The sequence below is a fragment of the Octopus sinensis genome, linkage group LG13 (genome assembly GCF_006345805.1).
Source record: "Octopus sinensis linkage group LG13, ASM634580v1, whole genome shotgun sequence".
Taxonomy (NCBI): Eukaryota; Metazoa; Mollusca; class Cephalopoda; order Octopoda; family Octopodidae; genus Octopus; species Octopus sinensis.
Window position 1 is genome coordinate 68,512,201 of NC_043009.1, and position 20,153 is coordinate 68,532,353.

At 36.1% G+C, this 20,153-nt stretch overlaps 1 protein-coding gene across 13 annotated transcripts in view; it reads right to left on the reverse strand.

The window, feature by feature from the left end:
* LOC115218343 (transmembrane protein KIAA1109 homolog) overlaps window positions 1-20,153 on the reverse strand; it is a 275,576-nt gene that overhangs the window by 51,427 nt on the left and 203,996 nt on the right. For 10 of the 13 annotated variants that reach the window (XM_029788097.2, XM_029788096.2, XM_036508510.1 and 7 more), the window contains 2 exons: window positions 9,203-9,532; window positions 2,498-2,756 (listed from right to left, as the gene is read on the reverse strand). In XM_029788097.2, coding sequence (XP_029643957.1) covers window positions 2,498-2,756; window positions 9,203-9,532 — 589 coding nt within the window. Of the gene's footprint in view, window positions 1-2,497; window positions 2,757-9,202; window positions 9,533-14,717; window positions 14,727-20,153 lie in introns of all 13 variants that reach the window. The other 3 variants (XM_036508513.1, XM_036508512.1, XM_036508514.1) reach the window with 2 other exon arrangements.

Below are 20,153 nucleotides of genomic sequence, written 5' to 3' on the forward strand. Positions count from 1 at the left end.
CTGGAAACAAAGAGCTGAAAGCCCAAACCCAATCTCGAATCTCCATCTCCAAATCATTTGTCCAACCGGATTCTCAGTACGCAGTTTCTCGTACGTAATTTAATTTAATAACAGAATTAATAAATATACAGCATTTATCTATTTATCTTTGTGGAGAAAGAGGGGGGGGAGGCAGAGCTTTCGCTAATTTATTGGCAACTGTGTCTATATTTTTATACATCCACACACACACACACATTACATTCTTCATTTTATCTCCCATCTTTTGTTGTTGGTGCTTTTTTTTTTAGCCAGACATCAATAAAATGTCATTATCAGCACTAATCTCTGTGCTGGGGAAATTGTGTGTACATCGTTGGCAAACTGATGGAGGAGAAGACATATTCTGGTGCTGTTCTCTTTTGTTTTAGGTTTAAAAATTGGTATAATTTTGCAGCAATAATAAACAACAACAACATTACTGAGATACCTGCAGAATGGTGGGGGGGGGGAACAAAGCTATTCTACAGGGTGTGCACAAAAGTTTAATACATTCTCCACAGTGTGTGTGTGAGAGAGTGTGTGTGAGTCAGTATGAGTGTGTGTGGGTGCGTGTGTGTGGGGGGGTGTGAGTGTGTGTGTGTGAGTGTGTGTGTGTGTGAGTGTGTGAGTGTGAGTGAGTGTGAATGTGAGTGAGTGAGTGTGAGTGAGTGTGTGTGAGTGAGTGTGAGTGTGTGTGAGTGAGTGTGAGTGAGTGTGTGTGAGTGTGTGTGAGTGTGTGAGAGTGAGTGTGTGTGTGAGTGAGTGTGAGTATGTGAGTGTGTGTGAGTGTGAGTGTGTGTGAGTGAGTGAGTGTGTATGAGTGTGTGTGTGTGAGTGAGTGTGAGTGTGTGAGTGAGTGTGAGTGAGTGAGTGTGTGTGAGTGAGTGTGTGAGTGAGTGTGTGAGTGTGTGAGTGAGTGTGAGTGTGTGTGTGTGTGTGAGTGAGTGAGTGAGTGAGTGTGTGTGAGTGAGTGTGAGTGTGTGTGTGTGAGTGTGTGTGAGTGAGTGAGTGTGTGTGAGTGAGTGTGAGTGTGTGTGAGTGAGTGTGTGTGTGTGTGTGTGTCTCTCTCTCTCTCTCTCTCAGAATTGCTCTCCCCATCTTTGCAACAACCTCTTCACCTTCCAATATTCAATATGGCTCTAGCTTCAGCTGCCAAAGAAGTCCCTCCATCTGTCTGACCGAGCAGGTAGAAAAGGACGCCTCATACTTACTCTTTTAACTTCATTTTCGTCTCAAAATCTTGAAAGCCTATGAGGAAACACAGCATGCAACGACACACACACACACATTTCATAAGAGAACACACACACACACACACACACATTTCATAAGAGAACACACACACACACACACATAAATAGTTTTACAAATATCTCATCTTTTACTTTGTTTCAGTAATTAGACTGTGGCCATGCTGGGGCACCAATTTGAAGAACTTTTTTTAATTGCATTAACTGATGCCCGGTAATTTCATCAGTCTCTTTCACCAAATTGCTAAGTGATAGGGACTTAACCAAACCAACACCAGTTGCCAAGCAGTGATAGGGCACAGACACATACAGACACACATATATGTGTATACATATATATATATATATATATATATATATATATATATAGAAATTCGGGGTGAGTACTTGATAATTATAAGCACCTGTGTATACCGTTTGGTGGTGTAGGTGGTGGAGTAAAATGATCAAAATAAAAACATGATGCCAAGGATTCAGCGGTACATATGTTTCGGGCCTTTATTAGACAGATTTATAACAATGCATAATGTATGTCTGTGGCCTTCTTCAGCCGCGCACAACAGCTTCCACAAGGACATGTGTTACATCAAAAATTCTTGGTTGGGGATGCAAATCCTCTCATTCGCGTGCGACATAATGCGGCAACAGCATAGAATTGAAGCGTCCATCTCTTTCTTCTCTCTTGAGAGAAGAAAGAGATGGACGCATCAATTCTATGCTGTTGCCACATTATGTCATACGCGAATTTTTGATGTAACACATGTCCTTGTGGAAGCTGTTGTGCGCGGCTGAAGAAGGCCACAGACATACATTATGCATTGTTATAAATCTGTCTAATAAAGGCCCGAAACATATGTACCGCTGAATCCTTGGCATCATGTTTTTATTTTGATATATATATATATATAGATGCACAACGTGCTTCTTTCAGTTTCTGTCGACCAAATCCTTTCATAAGGCTTTTGTCAGCCCAAGATCCTAGTGGAAGACACTTGCCCAAGGTGCCACACAGTGGTACTGAACTCGGGACCATTTGGTTGGGAAACAAGCTTCTTGCCACGCAACCACACTCCTTACACATCCACAGCATCTCTCCCTCTCCCTTTCTCTCATATGCATGCTTATAACCCTCACACACACATGCACAATGAGAGAAACCCCAGAAAGGTGGAAAAGAACAAAAATATTTGAAAATAAAAAAAGAAGAGAAAGAAAGCCGAACTTACGTTGTATTGCCCATGACATTACTCATGTTGACGTTGACGTCGAGGGTGGACAAGTTGACGGCAAACAGCACCAGCGTCTCCCATGCTGTGGACACACCAGCAGTCTGGTGGCCCGAGTTGTTACGGTGCCGGCCCAATTCTGGGGAGAAGTACTGACCGATTCCAGATTTGTTTTTGGAGGATGTTGCCTTTGGTGGTGGTGCACTCACTGTGTCGAGGTTGGGTGCATCTGGGGATGGCGGCACTGATGCACTGATACCTGTAGGAGGAGGTGGGGTGTATGTGAAAGGGTGAGAGGAATGAGAGAGAAACATGAGATTGAACAGAGTTAACGGGGACGAAATGAAGTGACATTCAATTTTAGATAAGGGGGCAACTGTAGGAAAGAAGGGTGAAGAGAGATAGAGAGAGAGAGAGAGAGAGAGAAGGGGGGAGAAAGGTAATGAGGAAGGAGATGGACAGATAGACGGGGGGGGGGTCTAAAAGAAGAAAAAGGAAGACAGAAAGACTAGCGAGAAGAAAAAGAGCAACAAATGAGAGAAGTAAGCAGGAATGAAAGAGTAAAATAGAAAGAGCGGATGGAAACACGAGAGCTGAGAGACAGACAGACAGACAGAAGTGAGAGGATTAAGAAGAAGAATAGGAAAATAGAGAAGAAAGAGACTGAATGAGTCTTGTGAGTGGATCTAAAAAAAGAAGTCCATGTGTGTGTGTGTGTGTGTGTGTGTATGTGTGTGTGTGTGTGTGATTGTTTTGCTGTTTATTTGAAGCATTTTTTTTTTCTTCTGTGAGTTAAAACAATTTTTGAAAACTCCCATTCATGGCCAAATAAGTAAAAACCCAAGACCCACACACTTCTTTGTCTCTTCACATATTTTTTCTTTCTCTAAAAAGGACTTGACAAAAGCAATGTCTAATGGTTGCTTATTCTGGCATTCACAATTAACCAAATATCAGACATTATAAACTTTGCATCACTATTGCAAAGTTTTTCCTATTCCAAAATTCTACATTTCGTATCAACTTGATTTTCACTTCATTTCTTAGAATTTGTTTTGTTTCTTTTTTTCTTTTTTTGCATGTATATGGGGGGAGGGGGAGAAGCAAGAATCATAGAAGGAAGAGAAATTGAAAGAAGAGTTATGAAATCATATAATTAGAGGAATGAAACAGTGAGAGGTGGGGAAGAGAGAGAGAGAGAGATGAATTGAGAGAGAGAGATGAATTGAGAGAGAGAGATGAATTGAGAGAGAGAGATGAACTAAGAGAGAAAGAAATGAACTGAAAGAGAGAGAGAGAAATTGATACACAGAAGGAGTACATAGTATATATATAACTAAAATTCAAGTGTTTAGTAATTTTTAAAAAAAAAACAAAGTTTTAAGAGAATATTTTAATATTCATAAAATCATGTAAAACACTGCATTTTATTACATTTTGTGTCTCCTCAAATGGATAATCAGCAATTATGAAAATAACCTCACTTAACTGTCTGAAACGAAAACAAAAATTTAAATTTCAAATCGTTGATTGAAGTGTCTACAATGCTGTCCATTTTATGGGCTGCTGCTGCTGCCTTGGAATCTTGTTCATGTTTCATATTGATCCGAGTCTTGATCTGTAATGGTCTGTTTGTTACTTTGTGAAGATTTTCTTTTATTGCCTGCTGACCACAGTTCCAGTTGAGACCATCCTAGCTTCTTTTTCAGAATTACATTGATATCAAGCATCACTTTCTTTGCTATCCTCAAACTTATAAGGGAAATATTAAAGAAAACCCCCCAAAGACACACAAAATATTGACTGAAGCTATTTCTCAGGTCACTAAACCTGCAATGAACGCAACAAGACATTTAGAGTTTGTAATTAAGTGGAACACTGCAAGGAGACATCCTCTCACTAATTTCGTAAACTTTCCCCACTTCTCCACGAAGCAAGCTATGCCTAATACTGCAGAGGGTGTTAAATTAAACATTTTCCACCACTTTTTATACACAGCTATACCACAAATCCAAATATCTGTTAGCACATAGTTTCCCATCTAAGAAAGGGCAAAAAAGAAACACAGGTTCAAAATAAGGCCCACTAAACTGCTATCACTTGTTTTATTTATCTAATGTGCAGAAGGGATAAAACTACCTTCTGCACATTATCAGTCTCCCAAATTGCACTCATCTGCCTTTGATCAAATGTCTTCTACCCAAGGTTATAGTAAAAGACACTTGCTCAAGGTGCCAAGCAATGGAATTAAATCTAAAGCCGTATGTTTATGAAGAGGACTTTTGAGTTATTCTGCTGTCGCTGTGTTATTTCAAATCTTAATCGAATTCATAATCGTTATCAACCTTCTATTGCTTTTTGTTTTTCAACACTGAATTAATATTAGCAACACTAAATTTATTATTTTTTTTATATAAAACAACCCCTCTCTGAGCATTTTTTGCCTTCTTTACAGTGAACATATTAGATACCAACTTTCTTTTTTTAGAAAACAATCCCTCTCTTAATGGCTTTTTTTCTTCTTTTTTATAGTGACCATTTTAGATATATCAGCAACGTGGGAAAGAGAAAGGACAGAACCAAATAACAAAAACAATGAAATACCACCAAAGAGATTAATGTCAAGCCAACAGACTCTGTATTTGTTGAGGTGTCTTTGTTTTATTGTATAATTTTTGTTTTCCCCCTAAATGAAAAATCTAACTGCACTGCCATTGCAACAGATAAACTTTGCAGCTAATCAGCACTGATTAATAATTCACTAGATTAAACAGTTAATCTTCATTTAACACCAGTTTTTTCTCTAAAGATTTTTTTGTTAGAAAAGTCATTAGGATAGAAAAACGTGAAATAATGAAAATCAATTTTAATGAAATAAAGAATAAAAAGACTACGATTATTAAAAATATACTTCAAAGAAGTGTGTGTGTGAGCTAATGAGCGCACATATAAAGTTACCCTAATATATGTGGGACATACATTCGTTTTGGTTTAGTTTGTCCCCAGTTTGGTATGACAACCTCATCTAACAACTAAAAGTCAGACTCCTCAGACTTTAAACCATTTTACCTAATCCATAGAACTATCAATATTTCCTATGCCAAATTTCCAAACCATTTTTAAAGTGGGGAGCTCCTATTTTGCACCCTAGAACCTAACACAGTGTACATCATTACCCACCCAGTCACTCAACATCACAAAGACACAATAACCCCAGGGTGAGACACCACTAGAAACGCTGCAGAAGAGCTTCATTAGATTATGACACACTGGTTTCAAACCCTTTTCACTACCAAGGATCTTTTTCTCTTCAATTTTCCAAGGGACACCAAGGTTTCAAAAGGTTTGTCTACTCAACAAACTCATAGACAGCCCTCCCCCCATCCCCACGCTACTGTTTCCTTTGCAGGGAAGTGCTGAGACGAATCTGCCCAAACAGCAAAGCAAGTGTCCGACACCAGTAACAACATCTCTTAGAATAGGAACAGAGTGACGGGCAGTGGAGGAGACAGAAAACTTGATTGCATTAGCAGCTGCAGAGTATCTCGACTGGGGCCTTGCATGTCTAAGTTCACCCTTGGAGAAAAACATATTCTAAGATCAAATCAATTCACCATTGCACTTCACATCTTACAAAATAAAAACTGATGATTTCCCCAAAATTAATGAAAAAAAAAATGGTTTAAATATCTTCAAGTTCAAAGAGTGCTTTCTCAGGCAATGCTATTAACTGAATGATGTGTAGACTCCCAGAACCGAAATTCCTTTGTTTGTGCTTCTCATGTACAAAAGCAAACATACTTCTGGCTGCTGTGGTAAACAGCCTCAGACACTTGTGTATTCATTATATTGAGAAACAAAGAAAACCATTGACATTTCAGTCAATTATTTTACAGCATCAAAGAAATTGATTTTTTTAGCCCCTGGTCATCCTTGACTGAGCAATGGTAATCTAACCATTTCTTTCTGTTTAGTTCAAAGAGTATTTAGGATAGCAGTCTCAAAGCATCCTTCTCATTTTAGTTAATAGGTCTTGATTTAAAGGTAATTTGGCTGCTAGTCCTAGCAAATCAAGAAACTATGTTGAGGCTCCCTCATTAGCGTATGACTAGAACCAGTCACTGTCTTTTAGCCTTATGCCAGACATAACACACCTGTCATCAGAGCCATCTCAGTCATAACCATTCTAACAACAGATAGGATCTAAGATGACATTTTCTAACAGATCCTTTTTTTTTAGGGTGATAGAGTAAGATTTCAGGGATATTTGTCAGTTATTTCTAGCAGCTTGAGTGACCACATACAATCTGCCCCATTGGTAACCCCATGAGTAGCATTTCACACTATCCACAGCCTCCTGTCTAATTAGTGTCGTTAACAGCTTTTAATAACTAACACTGGTTACTACTTCACCAACTTGTGTGCAAAAAGAATAAGAGTGTGTCTGACGTTTCTCAAAGACATCAATATGGCTACAACTGGGAAATCAAAGAAGATTCAGAATTAGACAAACTAAGAATTTAGTTTATGCAGTTTTAAAACCTCAAAATTCCCTATGCTTTAAAGTTGGCAATACTTAAAGACATGTTAGATGTCATCAAAGAAGAATAAAGACATCGGAGGTGAAGTTGATAGGAAGGCAACTGATCTAGATACTGCGAAGTACCTAGGTCAGTGCTTGCCTCATATTTCTGAGTTCCTCCTTAGGGAGGGGCTAAAAATCACTAATAATGTTTCATCAATCCATCTTTTTCTTTGTCCATCCATTAATCATTCTATTTAGCAGGGATGGGCATTTTGAGGGAAGGGAAAAGCTACTTCAGGTTTGAATAAAAACATTAGAATTTTTATTCAATATGATACCCAACGGCCAATGAGCCATAAACGCTGGAAGAGAATTCAATTAACATAGCAATATTAATAACAATGACAGCATTAACAACAACAATAACGGTTACAAATTTAATCACATTTCTAAACAGTCTGGGAAAGTAAAATAAAGATACGAACTCATCTTTTCCTCTCTCAATGAAGTTTAGAACTTCTAATCCTTAAAACATATTAGCAACTATGAATATATAAGCACCAATTACAAAAGAAAGAAATCTTTAAAACATGAGAATTGGTAAAAACAGATTATATTCTAAAATCAATGGAATATACCAACATTTGTTTATTCATCGATTCTTTTAGTCCTGTCTTACTGTGAATTTAGTGTATATTCCTTAAAAGAAGACATCATTTCAGACCTACACAGACAAACCGTATTCAGCCAGTCCTGTTAGTTGCTTTATGCCTAAATCTTTTTGCCATTGATTAATTACTATTTCATTCCTTTGACAACATTCCGTTGTATTATGTTGTCATTTAGTTCCAAGATAAACCTATGAACAGAAGCCCTTTGTAGCCATCCTTTCTGTTTAGGGATACGTACCTAATGTAACTTCATCTTTTTTTAAAATAGTAGAATGTTATTTGGGGAAGATTAAACAGCTCTTTCTTGCAGAGGGAGTAACCATACAAGGATTCTTTCTTTCATTGCTGGAAAGGGCTTAGAAAATTTAATATTTAATTTGGTCTTTCATTTCTTTTTTTTCTACAATAACAAAGTGAAATGTTTAAGGTGATCCTGACATGAATCTTAACCACCTTTATGCCATCTCCTGCAAGCAAGCTTACACCAATGGTAATGTATGAATTCCTTTCAGAGTCTAGCTGCGCTAAGAGTTCCTAAAACACTGGGTAATGGTGAGAGTTATTAAGTAAGGTGAGATCTCCAGATGACAAATCAGCGTAAATGCCAAATAACAGCCCCAGCAGGAGACATTTAGCCATAGGCACACCATCCTAATCTTTTGAAACAAATAGTTGCAAAAAAACAATAATTATTTAGATAAATATTATTTTTGAATATTCACAATGTTATCTCCATTGTTGTCCTTGCTTAGCACAGATGGAATGAAATGACATTTAGACATTTGCTTTAATTTTTTTGTTTTTGTTTTTGACAGTTTTACAAATTAAGCTTTTTTTTAATGAAACACTGTGTATTTTGACTGTGAAATGACAGACATCAGAAACTCCTAAACAAAGAAATGAGTTCTAATTAGTTTTACTCGGTAGACTGAAGCAAACAAAATAAGGATACAAAGTAAATGGCTGGAACAAAATTCAAACTTGTGGATAGCAGTGTATCCAGTTTCAATCCGACCCCTTTAATCTTCTTCTCTTTCCCATAAAATATGTACCCTGACCGCCTCCCTAAAGTTTTCCTTCAATCCCACTAAATTCAAATCTGGATAATCTTCCTTGCCATCAGTCAACCTAACCATGGGCATCAATCCATTTCTGCCAAAGTCTCTTTACTTCAGTGCTGTAGAACTCCACTTACCATCACCCCACCATCGCTAAAATATGTTTGCTCTCCTCGGTGGGGAAAATATCTTTTAGAGGTTCGTTCATACATCAATGGTTTCTGGTGGTTTTATAAAAGAAAACCACTGATTCAGAAACCAGAATTACTCAGCAAAAATACGTATTTATTAAAAGCTATGTGATGGAAAAACATTGATAGGAAAATAAACAAGACAGTCAGTGCAAGGTAAATGTTGTAAGGAAAAAAAAAAAAGAATTAAAAGAAAATTGCATAGATATAAAATTAAAAAAAAAAAATAAAAGAACTTAAAGAGAACAAATAAAGCCAACCTTTGCCTGAAAATTTTGCAATTTCAGCTTTTAGTTCTTGACTGACTTGAATTTTCCATTTATCCCCAGACGATGCCCTTCTATGGTGCTTCTTGAAATGGTAGTTTTTAGAGCCAGAAGTCATTGGTCCAGCTAGGCGGCATTTTGAGGACGCAGTCGATAGCTGACCAGAGAGATGACCATTGCTATCATGGCAGGAGTAGTCTTGATCAATCAATGGTCCTGTACCGTTATATATATGCAAGGCGGGGGAAGTGAGTGATTTCATAACAGAAACAAACTGTGGTGATTCACTGGTCACAGAACTACTGCAGGAGGAGCTAAACACATCTGCGATCAGGCAACAATATATAGATATGTAGAAATGTAGAAAAAAAAAAAAAAAAAAGATAAAAAAAAGGGGAGCAAACAATGATAACATAAAGCAAAACAAAGGGTATCATATAATAAAAAAAAAACATGCACTGCTTCACATCAATACAAGTTAAAACATGCTTCCACTGGGAATAATTCTAATAAAGGGGACAAAGAAAACCTAAAACACACGAGTAAGTGCAACTGTGAAGGGTATAGCTAAAAGACAGCTTATTTAAGCATGGAAGCATTGAAACATTCAGCCAGAATTGTGCCTGCAAACTATTTCTAAGAGTAATCTCAAAAACAGATTAGCTGCATGAAATGTATCAATGTTTTATCAAATTCTGGATGTACAGATCTGTGGATAGCCAATCCTTCCTCATTATACATGGCCCCGTGGATAATTTCAGATAGGAAATTTGAAGGCTTGTTTTTCTTAATTCTTTTTCAATGTAATTTCTAAAAGATATTATTTTCTGCACTTTGTATTTTCAACTTTATTGAAAATGGTGCATGATAATAATATTTGCTTCTAACATAAGTTCAAGGTGAGAAATTTGGGCTGGGAGGGGAGTAGTTAATTATAATGACCCCCACCCCCAACTTGACAGGTACTTTATTATCGACCCTGGAAAAAGGATAACAAACTAAATTGACTTCACTTTTGTATTTGGCTTGCAAGATTCTTGATGCAAATTCACGAACTGAAACAAATCTTGCTGTGTGTTGGGAAAGTCAGTACACCAACAATGATAACACATGTGTTGATTCAATATTACATCGTTATTGTTAGTTAATTAGTTAACATCTAGCCAACTAATTAATCAATCATTTGTTTAATGAGCTAGTTAAACACACAATCAGTTGTTTGTTAGTCAAAGTCCTTTCATTGCTATCAAGGTCTGATCAATTAATTAGTCAGTTAGGTAATTGACCAACTGACAAACAAAGTGGTACTGAACCAGAGTGTGTGTATGTAATTATTATGGTGTAATGACCTTCCCAAGACACAACGAGACTAAGTTGGTCACAAAATTTTAACTCGGGTTGTAAAGACCTTAACTAAATGTTAAAAAGTATTTAGTGTGGTGTCCTAACAAATCTGCCAATCCATTGAATAATAATAATGATGATGATGATGATGATAATACGAGGGTGAGTCAAAAAGTAATGCCATTTTGTTTAGGACAGGTATAATTACCAACACAGGAACATGTATCATACATCAAAATGAAGCTGGTCCTCTGTGGATCACATCCCTATTTCTCAGCATAGTTACCGTTTCTCTCAATAGCAATGTTCCACCTTTGAATGAGAGCATGTATCCCTGCCTTATAAAATTCTGTTGACTTGTAAAATTCTAGTCACTGGAATAATTTAACACCTTCAGCCTATCATCTCTTTGGCTCCATGAAAAAGGGTTTGAGACTCAAACATTATTTCAGTGACGAGGAAGTGAAAACTGTAGTGAAGAAGTGGCTCAAAGAACAGTCAACAGAATTTTACAAGGCAGGGATAGATGCTCTCATTTGAAGGTGGAACATTGCTATTGAGAGAAACAGTGACTATGTTGAGAAGTAGGGATGTGATCCACAAAGGACCAACTTGATTTTGATGTATGATACATGTTACTGTGTTGGTAGTTATACCTGTCCTAAACAAAATGGTATTACTTTTTGACTCATCCTCGTAATAATTATGATTTCAAATTTTGGCACAAGGTCATTAGCTTTGGAAGGAGGTCGTTAGTTGATTATATTGACCCTGGTGTTCAACAGGTACTTAGTTTACAACCCCAAATGGATGGATGGAATGCAAAGTTAACTTTGGTGGAATTTGATCTCAGAACGTAAAGAGCTGGAAGAACTGTTTTGGATTTTGGCACAAGGCCAGCAATCTTAGGTGGGGGTGAGAGTAGTGGTCAAATACATCGACCCCCCTCCCCATCCAATACTTGACTGGTACTCTATTCTACTGACTCTGAAAGGATGAAAAGGCAAAGTCAACTTTGGTGAGAGTTGAATGAAGAACATAAAGAGTTGAATGAAGAAATTTCCCAAATTATTCACTCCACACACTAATAGTTCTTTCTGTTATAGACAGAAGGCCTGGAATTTTGTGGGAGAGAGCTAGTTGATTCCATCAACCCCAATGCTCAACTGGTACTAATTCTATCAACCCACGAAAGGCTGCAAGGCAAATCTGACCGCAGCAGAATTTGAAATAGGAATGTAAAACTGAAATAAATGCTTCTAAGAATTTTGTCCAACATGCCTTGTTGTCTTCCAATGCTAATAAGAAGATTTTTTTTATATGGAATATAACATTTGCTAAATGTGGCAATGTGAAAGTCCGGACAGCAGAGCCAGGAAGGAATAAAAGAAGAAATCCTAACTTCACTCGTATCAAAATACATTGACTGTTGAAATTGATTTTTTGATCATTAAGTAGAAAACTCAAAGTGTTCAACTACATCACAAACTACACAATCGTAGTTACCAGTCCGAATGTTGACACTTCTACTGTAAAACATACTACATACGTACTATCATTTATAGTCAAGTGCCCCAAGTCTCAAAACTATTTTACATTTTCAACAAATTAAATCTTCTTAACAATTCAACTATTTTGCTAGCTTTAGCCATTGGACTGTAGACACATTAGGACCCTATATTCATTTGTTCTTAATTGGAAAATTCCAGATAGAATTTAATACAAATCTTCCTTCGGGTACAGGAGGCAAAATGCATAAGAGCAGTCATGACAATAAACATGACAAGAATTTTCTTAGCAAAAGTGAGGATTGGAAAATGATTTTGTAAACGAACCTGGTTTTTCGATGAACAATGCATTATAAAATTAACATAATTACAAGGACTTTCCCATTATCCGTATCCACAATGTAATTAAACCAATATCCTCATTTTATCCACAGCAATCACACTGACTTAATATCGTTACATCATTATTGTTCTCATCTCCACTCAAAATGATGATGATGTAATTGATATTCAGTTGATATTGTTTCAGTGAAGAAGAAAGTGAGGATATATCAGTTTAATTACAGTGTGAAGAGTGATAATAGGGAAGTTCTTGTAATTATGCTAATTGTCATAATGAATCGTTCATATGTTCCTAGAACAACCAGGTTCGTGTTTAAAATAATTTTCCAATACACGTGCACACACTGTCACAGACATGGAGATTCACATACAGGACTTTAAGTTTCAGTGCCAACAATCTGACGATCGCTGCACATCTTCAGCCATGCAAATCCAGTGTGTGTGTGTGTGTGTGTGTGTGTGGCACCCTTGATTGCAAAAAAGTTGTGTTCATGCCCATAACTTGGTGGTTTGGCATAAGAGGCTTTAAGTACCAGACTTAAAGACAAAAAGTATTGGGGTTGATTCATCCAACTAAAAGCCTTCAAAGTGATGCCCAAGCATGGCCACAGTCTAATGACTCAAACAAGTAAATGAGATATGCACACACATATATGTTGACATAAATGCATGTACATGTGTATAAGTACATGAATAAGTGTATGTGAACACAGGCATACATTTTCTCTCTTCGTCTTTTTCATTCTCTCTCTATTTTTTCCCTCTTATTCCTTTCTGCCGAAGAGCATAGGCTTGAAATGTAAAAAGGTTTTTCTATTTTTCCCAAGCAATAAACTATTACACCTGCTTGTTGTTCCTGCATTTGTCTTTATCTTTTGATTCTCTATAAATCTGAACTAATATATATATATATATGTATATATATATATATACGCGGTTTCGATTCCCAGACCAGGCATTGTGAGTGTTTATTGAGCGAAAACACCTAAAGCTCCACAAGGCTCCAGCAGGGGGTGGTGGCGATCCCTGCTGTACTCTTTCGCCACTTTCTCTCACTCTTTCTTCTGTTGGCCTGCTCGCTTAGCCAGTGGGGTGGCGTCATTTGAAGGCTAAAACAATGCGAAGCACATTGTGACCAGCGATGTGTAGCAACATCTGATAGCCTGGTCGGTCACGGTGATCACGGTGATATATATATATACATATATATATATATATATATATATATATACACATCATATACATACATATATACCTACATTACTGAGATGCCAACAGTGTTTAGTTTTCAAATGAAAGATTACTATGGAATATACCCAGAGACCTTAGCCATTAACTGCATTCATATCAAGTGAAAATCATCAAGGCCATGATGTAAATGCTAATATTTTTGTGTCCTTCAACATAACTGACCCACAGAGAGAGATGGGGTAGGCAATAAAAAACCTTAGTATTCAACTAGCATTTTGTCTGTGTGCATGTGTGAGTAAATAAAAGGGACATGATATGGAAACAATTAAGGTAGGAATATAAATGAACATAGGAAACCTCTCATCAGCCATGGAATCAAAAATCAATGTAATTTTGGAAGTCTTAATCCCTAGAAATTGTATATATATATATATATATTATATATATATATATTACAATGAGAAAATAGAGAAATAATTAATAAATTATTATTTATTAATTAAAAAACTGACAAACATCTCTTACAGCTGTTTCAATTCCAGACCACAAGATTCGACTTTCAAATAATTTTAAATTTTATTAATTTTCTGAAGGTCCAAAATTGAAACAGCTGTAGGAGATGTTTGTCAATTTTTTAATTAACGAATAACAATTTTCTTATTTCTTATTTTACTGCAATATATATATATATATATATATAAACCATATAAACCACAGTTTAAACTTACAGTTGAATATTAATTGTAATGTTCAACATTCTTTGTATAGGTAACTAACCAGTACTTTCATAGGAGTTTGCTATCCATCAATGAGGATTGTAACCTATATATATATATATATATATAAACGCTAGGGGAGAAAGCAATCCTGGCCAACCCCAATAATGTAATGAATTTGACTCTGCTCAATGTATTCAGTCAGTCTTTGCATTAGTAAATGTTTTTACAACTTTATCACTTGACAACCCCAAGAATTAACACAGCAGAAACAAACTAGAGGATTTTCTTTTTTTTAATGCATGCAAATTACTAATTCTTCTACCTTGGACAGTGTGATGGTTTGAGAAAGAAAATATTAATAACGGTTGGTAATTATATATACAAATCCTAAACTACTTTACTTACCACTGGTATCTGAAATAGAAAAATTATTTAGTTTTAAATAACTCTGATAATTCTTGTGAAGTTTTAGTTGTCATACAATAGATGTATTCCTGACTTGTAATACTGATATTATAAATATGCTCTCAGGAAACTACCAAATCTGTTCTGCTATAACTCCTTCCTTATTTAACCCTTTTGCATTCGAATTATTCTGTCAAATGTAAAACTTCTTCATTCCTCAATTAATCATGAATTATCTCATAGCTCTGAGATTTCGATGATGTAATTGTTTAATTTTAGAATGACATTGTAGATTAGGTGTGAGAGGCCAAATTTGGCTAGCTTTAGAATATTTAAGGCCAATATGGACCGTTTCAATGCTAAAAAGGTTAAATCAAAGAAGATCCATGAAGGAGGTCAATGAATAGGTGGTGTTCCTATTAGAAGTACTTTTCTCTCACAAAAGGAATTGCAGTTCAACACTGTAACTAACAGATCACTCATCGATCCAGGTTGCATCTCACTACTTGGTGAAACAGTGAGCTATAGGACTCATCATACCTTATTAAGGCCAGGCAAACTTAACCATTACATGTCCATAAGTGTCTTGCTTTCAGAATGCGTATCTTGTCCATAACTGGATACAGTTGAAAACTTCTCAGCTAGCTGACCAGTACCATAAATGCAGCAGTTGCTGCTGCTGTTCTCACTCACATGTAAACTAAATGTAAACTTTTAAACACAATTTAATACAATTTTCTAAATATCTGAAAACAATCCCCAACTCTAGAGAGATGTTTTCACTATTTTCAGTCTTGAGCAGTATATACACACACATACACAGATAGATATTTACATAGAAACACACACATCTATATCTATATATATATATATATATATATATATATAGGTAGGTAGTCACAAAACAGTCTCATTATTACTACTGAAGTGATAGATCAAACTGCCATAGAAAAAACGCTTTTACAGAGATGAAGGGACTTGCTTAAGGCTAAATGATACACATGTTGTGGTCTACATAGAACAATCGATATAGGTGCACCATTCCTCTTACAGCAATGGAAGTGCAGTTGAAAGGGTAGAGAATTACAAATTTACTGGTTCTCACATCAAAGGGAACGATTCATGACCCAACAGCATTACATCAGTAACAATCTTTAGGATGAAAGAACAGTCTGATCTGTTTTTCTAAGAGCTGTTCAAGAGGTGAGAAGGAAATGGCTATGAACTTACCAAGCTCTCCTCCGATATTCATGCAACTTAGTTTCAATGCAAGTATTGTCTGGATGCCTGCAACTGAATGAACTCAACTAAAGGCCCTCCAGGGGCCGGATAGTCTTCAATGTTTGCAGCAAGCAAAGAAACTTACTGGAAATATTACAGGACTTCACTTTCTATAAGACCTACATTATTTGCAGAGAACTCTCAAAATGATCAGACATTACACAAACCAAACTGTGGCCAGAGAAGTTCTACATTGAAAAAAGAGCAAATATTTTTGTAATGTGTTGCTTTGGGATTTACAACACAATATGAACATCCTGAAATACAACAATATATATATGTATATATATATATTAATGTTTGTTTTTATGTTCAGTTATAATGGTTTCAAATTTTGGCACAAGGCCAGCAATTTCAGGGGAGCATGTTGGTCGATTGCATTGACCCCAGTGATCAACTGGTACTGATTTTATCAACCCTGAAAGGATGAAAGGCAAAGTCAGCCTCAGCAGAATTTGAACTCCGAATATAAAGACACATAAATTGTCACTAAGCATTTGGCCCAGGGTGCTAACCACTCTGCTGCCAAACAACAATGTGTTCAGTTATAATAAAACCAATTTTTACATTAATCCAAAGGCTTATTCTGTACTTTTGTAGAGTACAAATTTATTATTCTCAAAAGTTGACAGTGACTTCGAAATTTTGGCCAGCTAAGCCACCACAGGATTGATGATGGCTTAATTGGCCAAAACTTCAAAGTCACTGTCAACAACATTCTTCTTTAACATATATATATATATACACACACACATATATAATTTAATATCATCTGGATAATAACCATATAGCATGCTTTCCAAAGCTCCTCCACAGATATCGGCTATCAAATGCTATCATACAGCAAGAATTCTCCTTTTACTGGATACACATGGGGACAATCCATTAATATCAACAGAATTCATACAAGATAATTTTAATACAAGAAAATGGAATGAACAGGCTATTTAATCTAAGTCAATACAATTGTCTCTGTGCATTAGTAATTAGCTGGTAATTGGTGAGTGCTTCACATATTACACACACTATTGCACTAATGTGAACCAACAATAACTGTGTAACGGCCAGTCTTGAAGCAGGTACACAGATCAGGTTCAAGACACTGCTCTCTCTTATTTATATATATCATCATCATCATCATTTAACGTCCGCTTCCCATGCTAGCATGGGTTGGACGATTTGACTGAGGCCTGGCGAACCAGATGGCTGCACTAGGCCCCAATCTTGATCTGGCAGAGTTTCTACAGCTGGATGCCCTTCCTAATGGAAACCTAGTAATTGATTTATATTTACTTATTACCGTTGTTATTGTTTCTGATTCTTCAACTTAAAAGACAGCCTCAATGCATTTGATAATAAATGAGACTAATCAACTCTAATGAATTTTAATTTAGCTGAATAAAAGCAGAGGGAGTAGACACAACACTGTCATTCTGTGGGGAAATTTAAATCCCCAAATTCACAAGCAAAGATGGTCCAGCATTATTTCTATTACTGTTTCAATATCATTGCTGCTGTTATGTGTTTCTATATCAGCCTTGGACTTTTGTAATATTTCATTATAACAGGCTGGTTCCGCATAAAAAGCACCTTATAGGCCTTGTGAAGTGGTTGGTGATAGGAAGGGCACCCAGTCACAGAAACCATGCCAAATTAAGACTGGAACCTTCAGCTTCTTGCCAGATCTGGTCAAACTGTCCAACCCATGCCAGCATGGAAAACAGACATTAAATGATGATGATGCTGATATAAATTCTAACTTAAATTATCCTACAAATCAAACAAAACAAGAAAGAAAAAAAAACAAAGGTAAAAGAAATAGAAAAATAAAAGCAGGATCTAATCCACTTAGAGCACTTTCTTGTATTTGAGGTTAAGTCAACCAGATGCAACTCAACACTTTTAGATGGGCCTAAAAGCTAACAGCCATCAATTAGCAGTGCTCCAACTGTTGACATCTATAAATTTTCCATTCACAGACGGAGTACAAAACAAAATTGACTCACCAATAATACATCATCCAATACACTAGAAGCAACTGCATACCACCACCACCCCACCTCTCTCTCTCTCTCTCTCTCACTCAACAGCTTCATTAATCAGTTAATTAATAAAAAGAATCTTACATCACACACACACACACTTGCTTTGAAGGGAAACATTAATGATGCAAGTTGATTAGCTCTATTATCATTCACTGAACAAACATAATAAAGAGGAGAGAGTTATTTCAGTAAAGTTTCAAGATAAGTCAGTATTGATATATTTACAAAGATGTTATGGACTATTTACGTTGTCAGTCATGGTTTTTGTATAACACAATGTTTCATGGCAAAACAGTTGCTTTGAATGGATAAAAGGAAGAGAGGATTTAATTAAGAAGAGAACAACATTATCTATATAGATAATCGGGTTGGGATGGCAGTGATTGTTGCTATTTATTCACAAGACAGCCTTGAATAAGCAGCCCTACGATCAAAGGCATTCCAACTATGACCATCCTGTTTTTATGATGTACATGGAACTACATTGCCCAATGTGTTTGTCCCTCTTTTGAGACTTGGGTGGTATTTCTAACAGACCAATCACCCACAGAGCAGCTCTCACATCAGTAGTCTTTAATATTTCTCTTAGATATGGCAACAGGTACAGGAGGGACCGTAGGCTTAAGGAATTTGCTTCCCAACCACACGGTCCCATTGTATGGTGATAGGTACAAGTATGGCTATGGAGTTAAGGAGTTTCTACTATAGGCAGAATGCCTGAATTTTGGTGGGGCGGGAAAGTCAATTACATCGACTCCAGTGTTTCCCTGGTACTTATTTAATCAACCCTGAAAGGATGAAAGGCAAAGTCAACCTCAGTGGAATTTGAACTCAGAACGTCAAGATGGATACAATGTCACTAAGTGTTTCATCCAGCGTGCTAATGATTCTGCCAGCTCGCCACCTTGATAATAATAATAATAATAATAATAATAATATAATAATAATAATTATAAAAATAGATAATAATAATAATAAATAATGGTTTTGAATTTTGGCACAAGGCCAGCAATTTTGGAGAAGAGGGATGAGTCAAATACATCGACCCCAGTCCTCAACTGAAAGGCAATGTCAAACTCAGTGGAATTTGAACTTAGAATTTAAGGATGGAAAAAATGCCACTGAACATTTTGCCCAGCAACATAACAATTCTGCCTTCTCGCCACCTTAATAATAATCTTTTCTACTCTAGACACAAGGCCTGAAATTTGCGGGGAGGGAGCCAGTCAATTATATCAACCTCCGTGCACAACTGGTACTTAATTTATTGTCTCCAAAAGGATGAAAGGCAAATTCAACCTCGGTGGAATTTGAACTCAGAACATAAAAACAGATGAAATACCTCTAAGCATTTCGCCTGGTGTGCTAATGATTCTGCCAGCTCACTGCCATAATAATAATAATAATAATAATAATAATAATAATAATAATAATAATTGTTACTAACATAACAAGTTTCTAACATGTAAAGGAGGATTATAATAAGGCTAAGTAACTATGATTTTATACAACCAGCAACTCATTGTTCTGGGGTCACATTCAATGAAGACATTTCACAATGGTCATTTAACACCACACTCCTTAATATCCTACTCACCTGGAAATTATGGGTGTTGTTTCCCATTTGGCACTCTCATTGCAGGTTTGTGAAATTTAAGGGAATGTGTGCAGGTGTGTGTATGTGCATATGTGTGTATATATATATATATGTGTGTGTGTGTGTGTGTGTGTTTACAGTTGCAGTATAGGCAGGATCAGCAAAAAACATACTCCATCCAGTGAGAGAAGCATAATTTAATATACACAATTACAAAAAAAGCAGGAATAGTTTCATGCTTTAAGATACATTAAATTGGCAGATTTATATAACATGCCATATACTTCCAATTTAATGTAACTATTAATAGCTCTTTTGTAATAATGTATATTGAATCATATATATACATATATATATATATATATATATATATATATAGACTAAATACTTGTTGAGGAAGAGAGGTATATTATATATATATATATATATATATATATATATAATATATATATATATATATATATATAATGTGCTTGTGCATAAAACAAACATATAAAGGAAATTTTGAAAAGT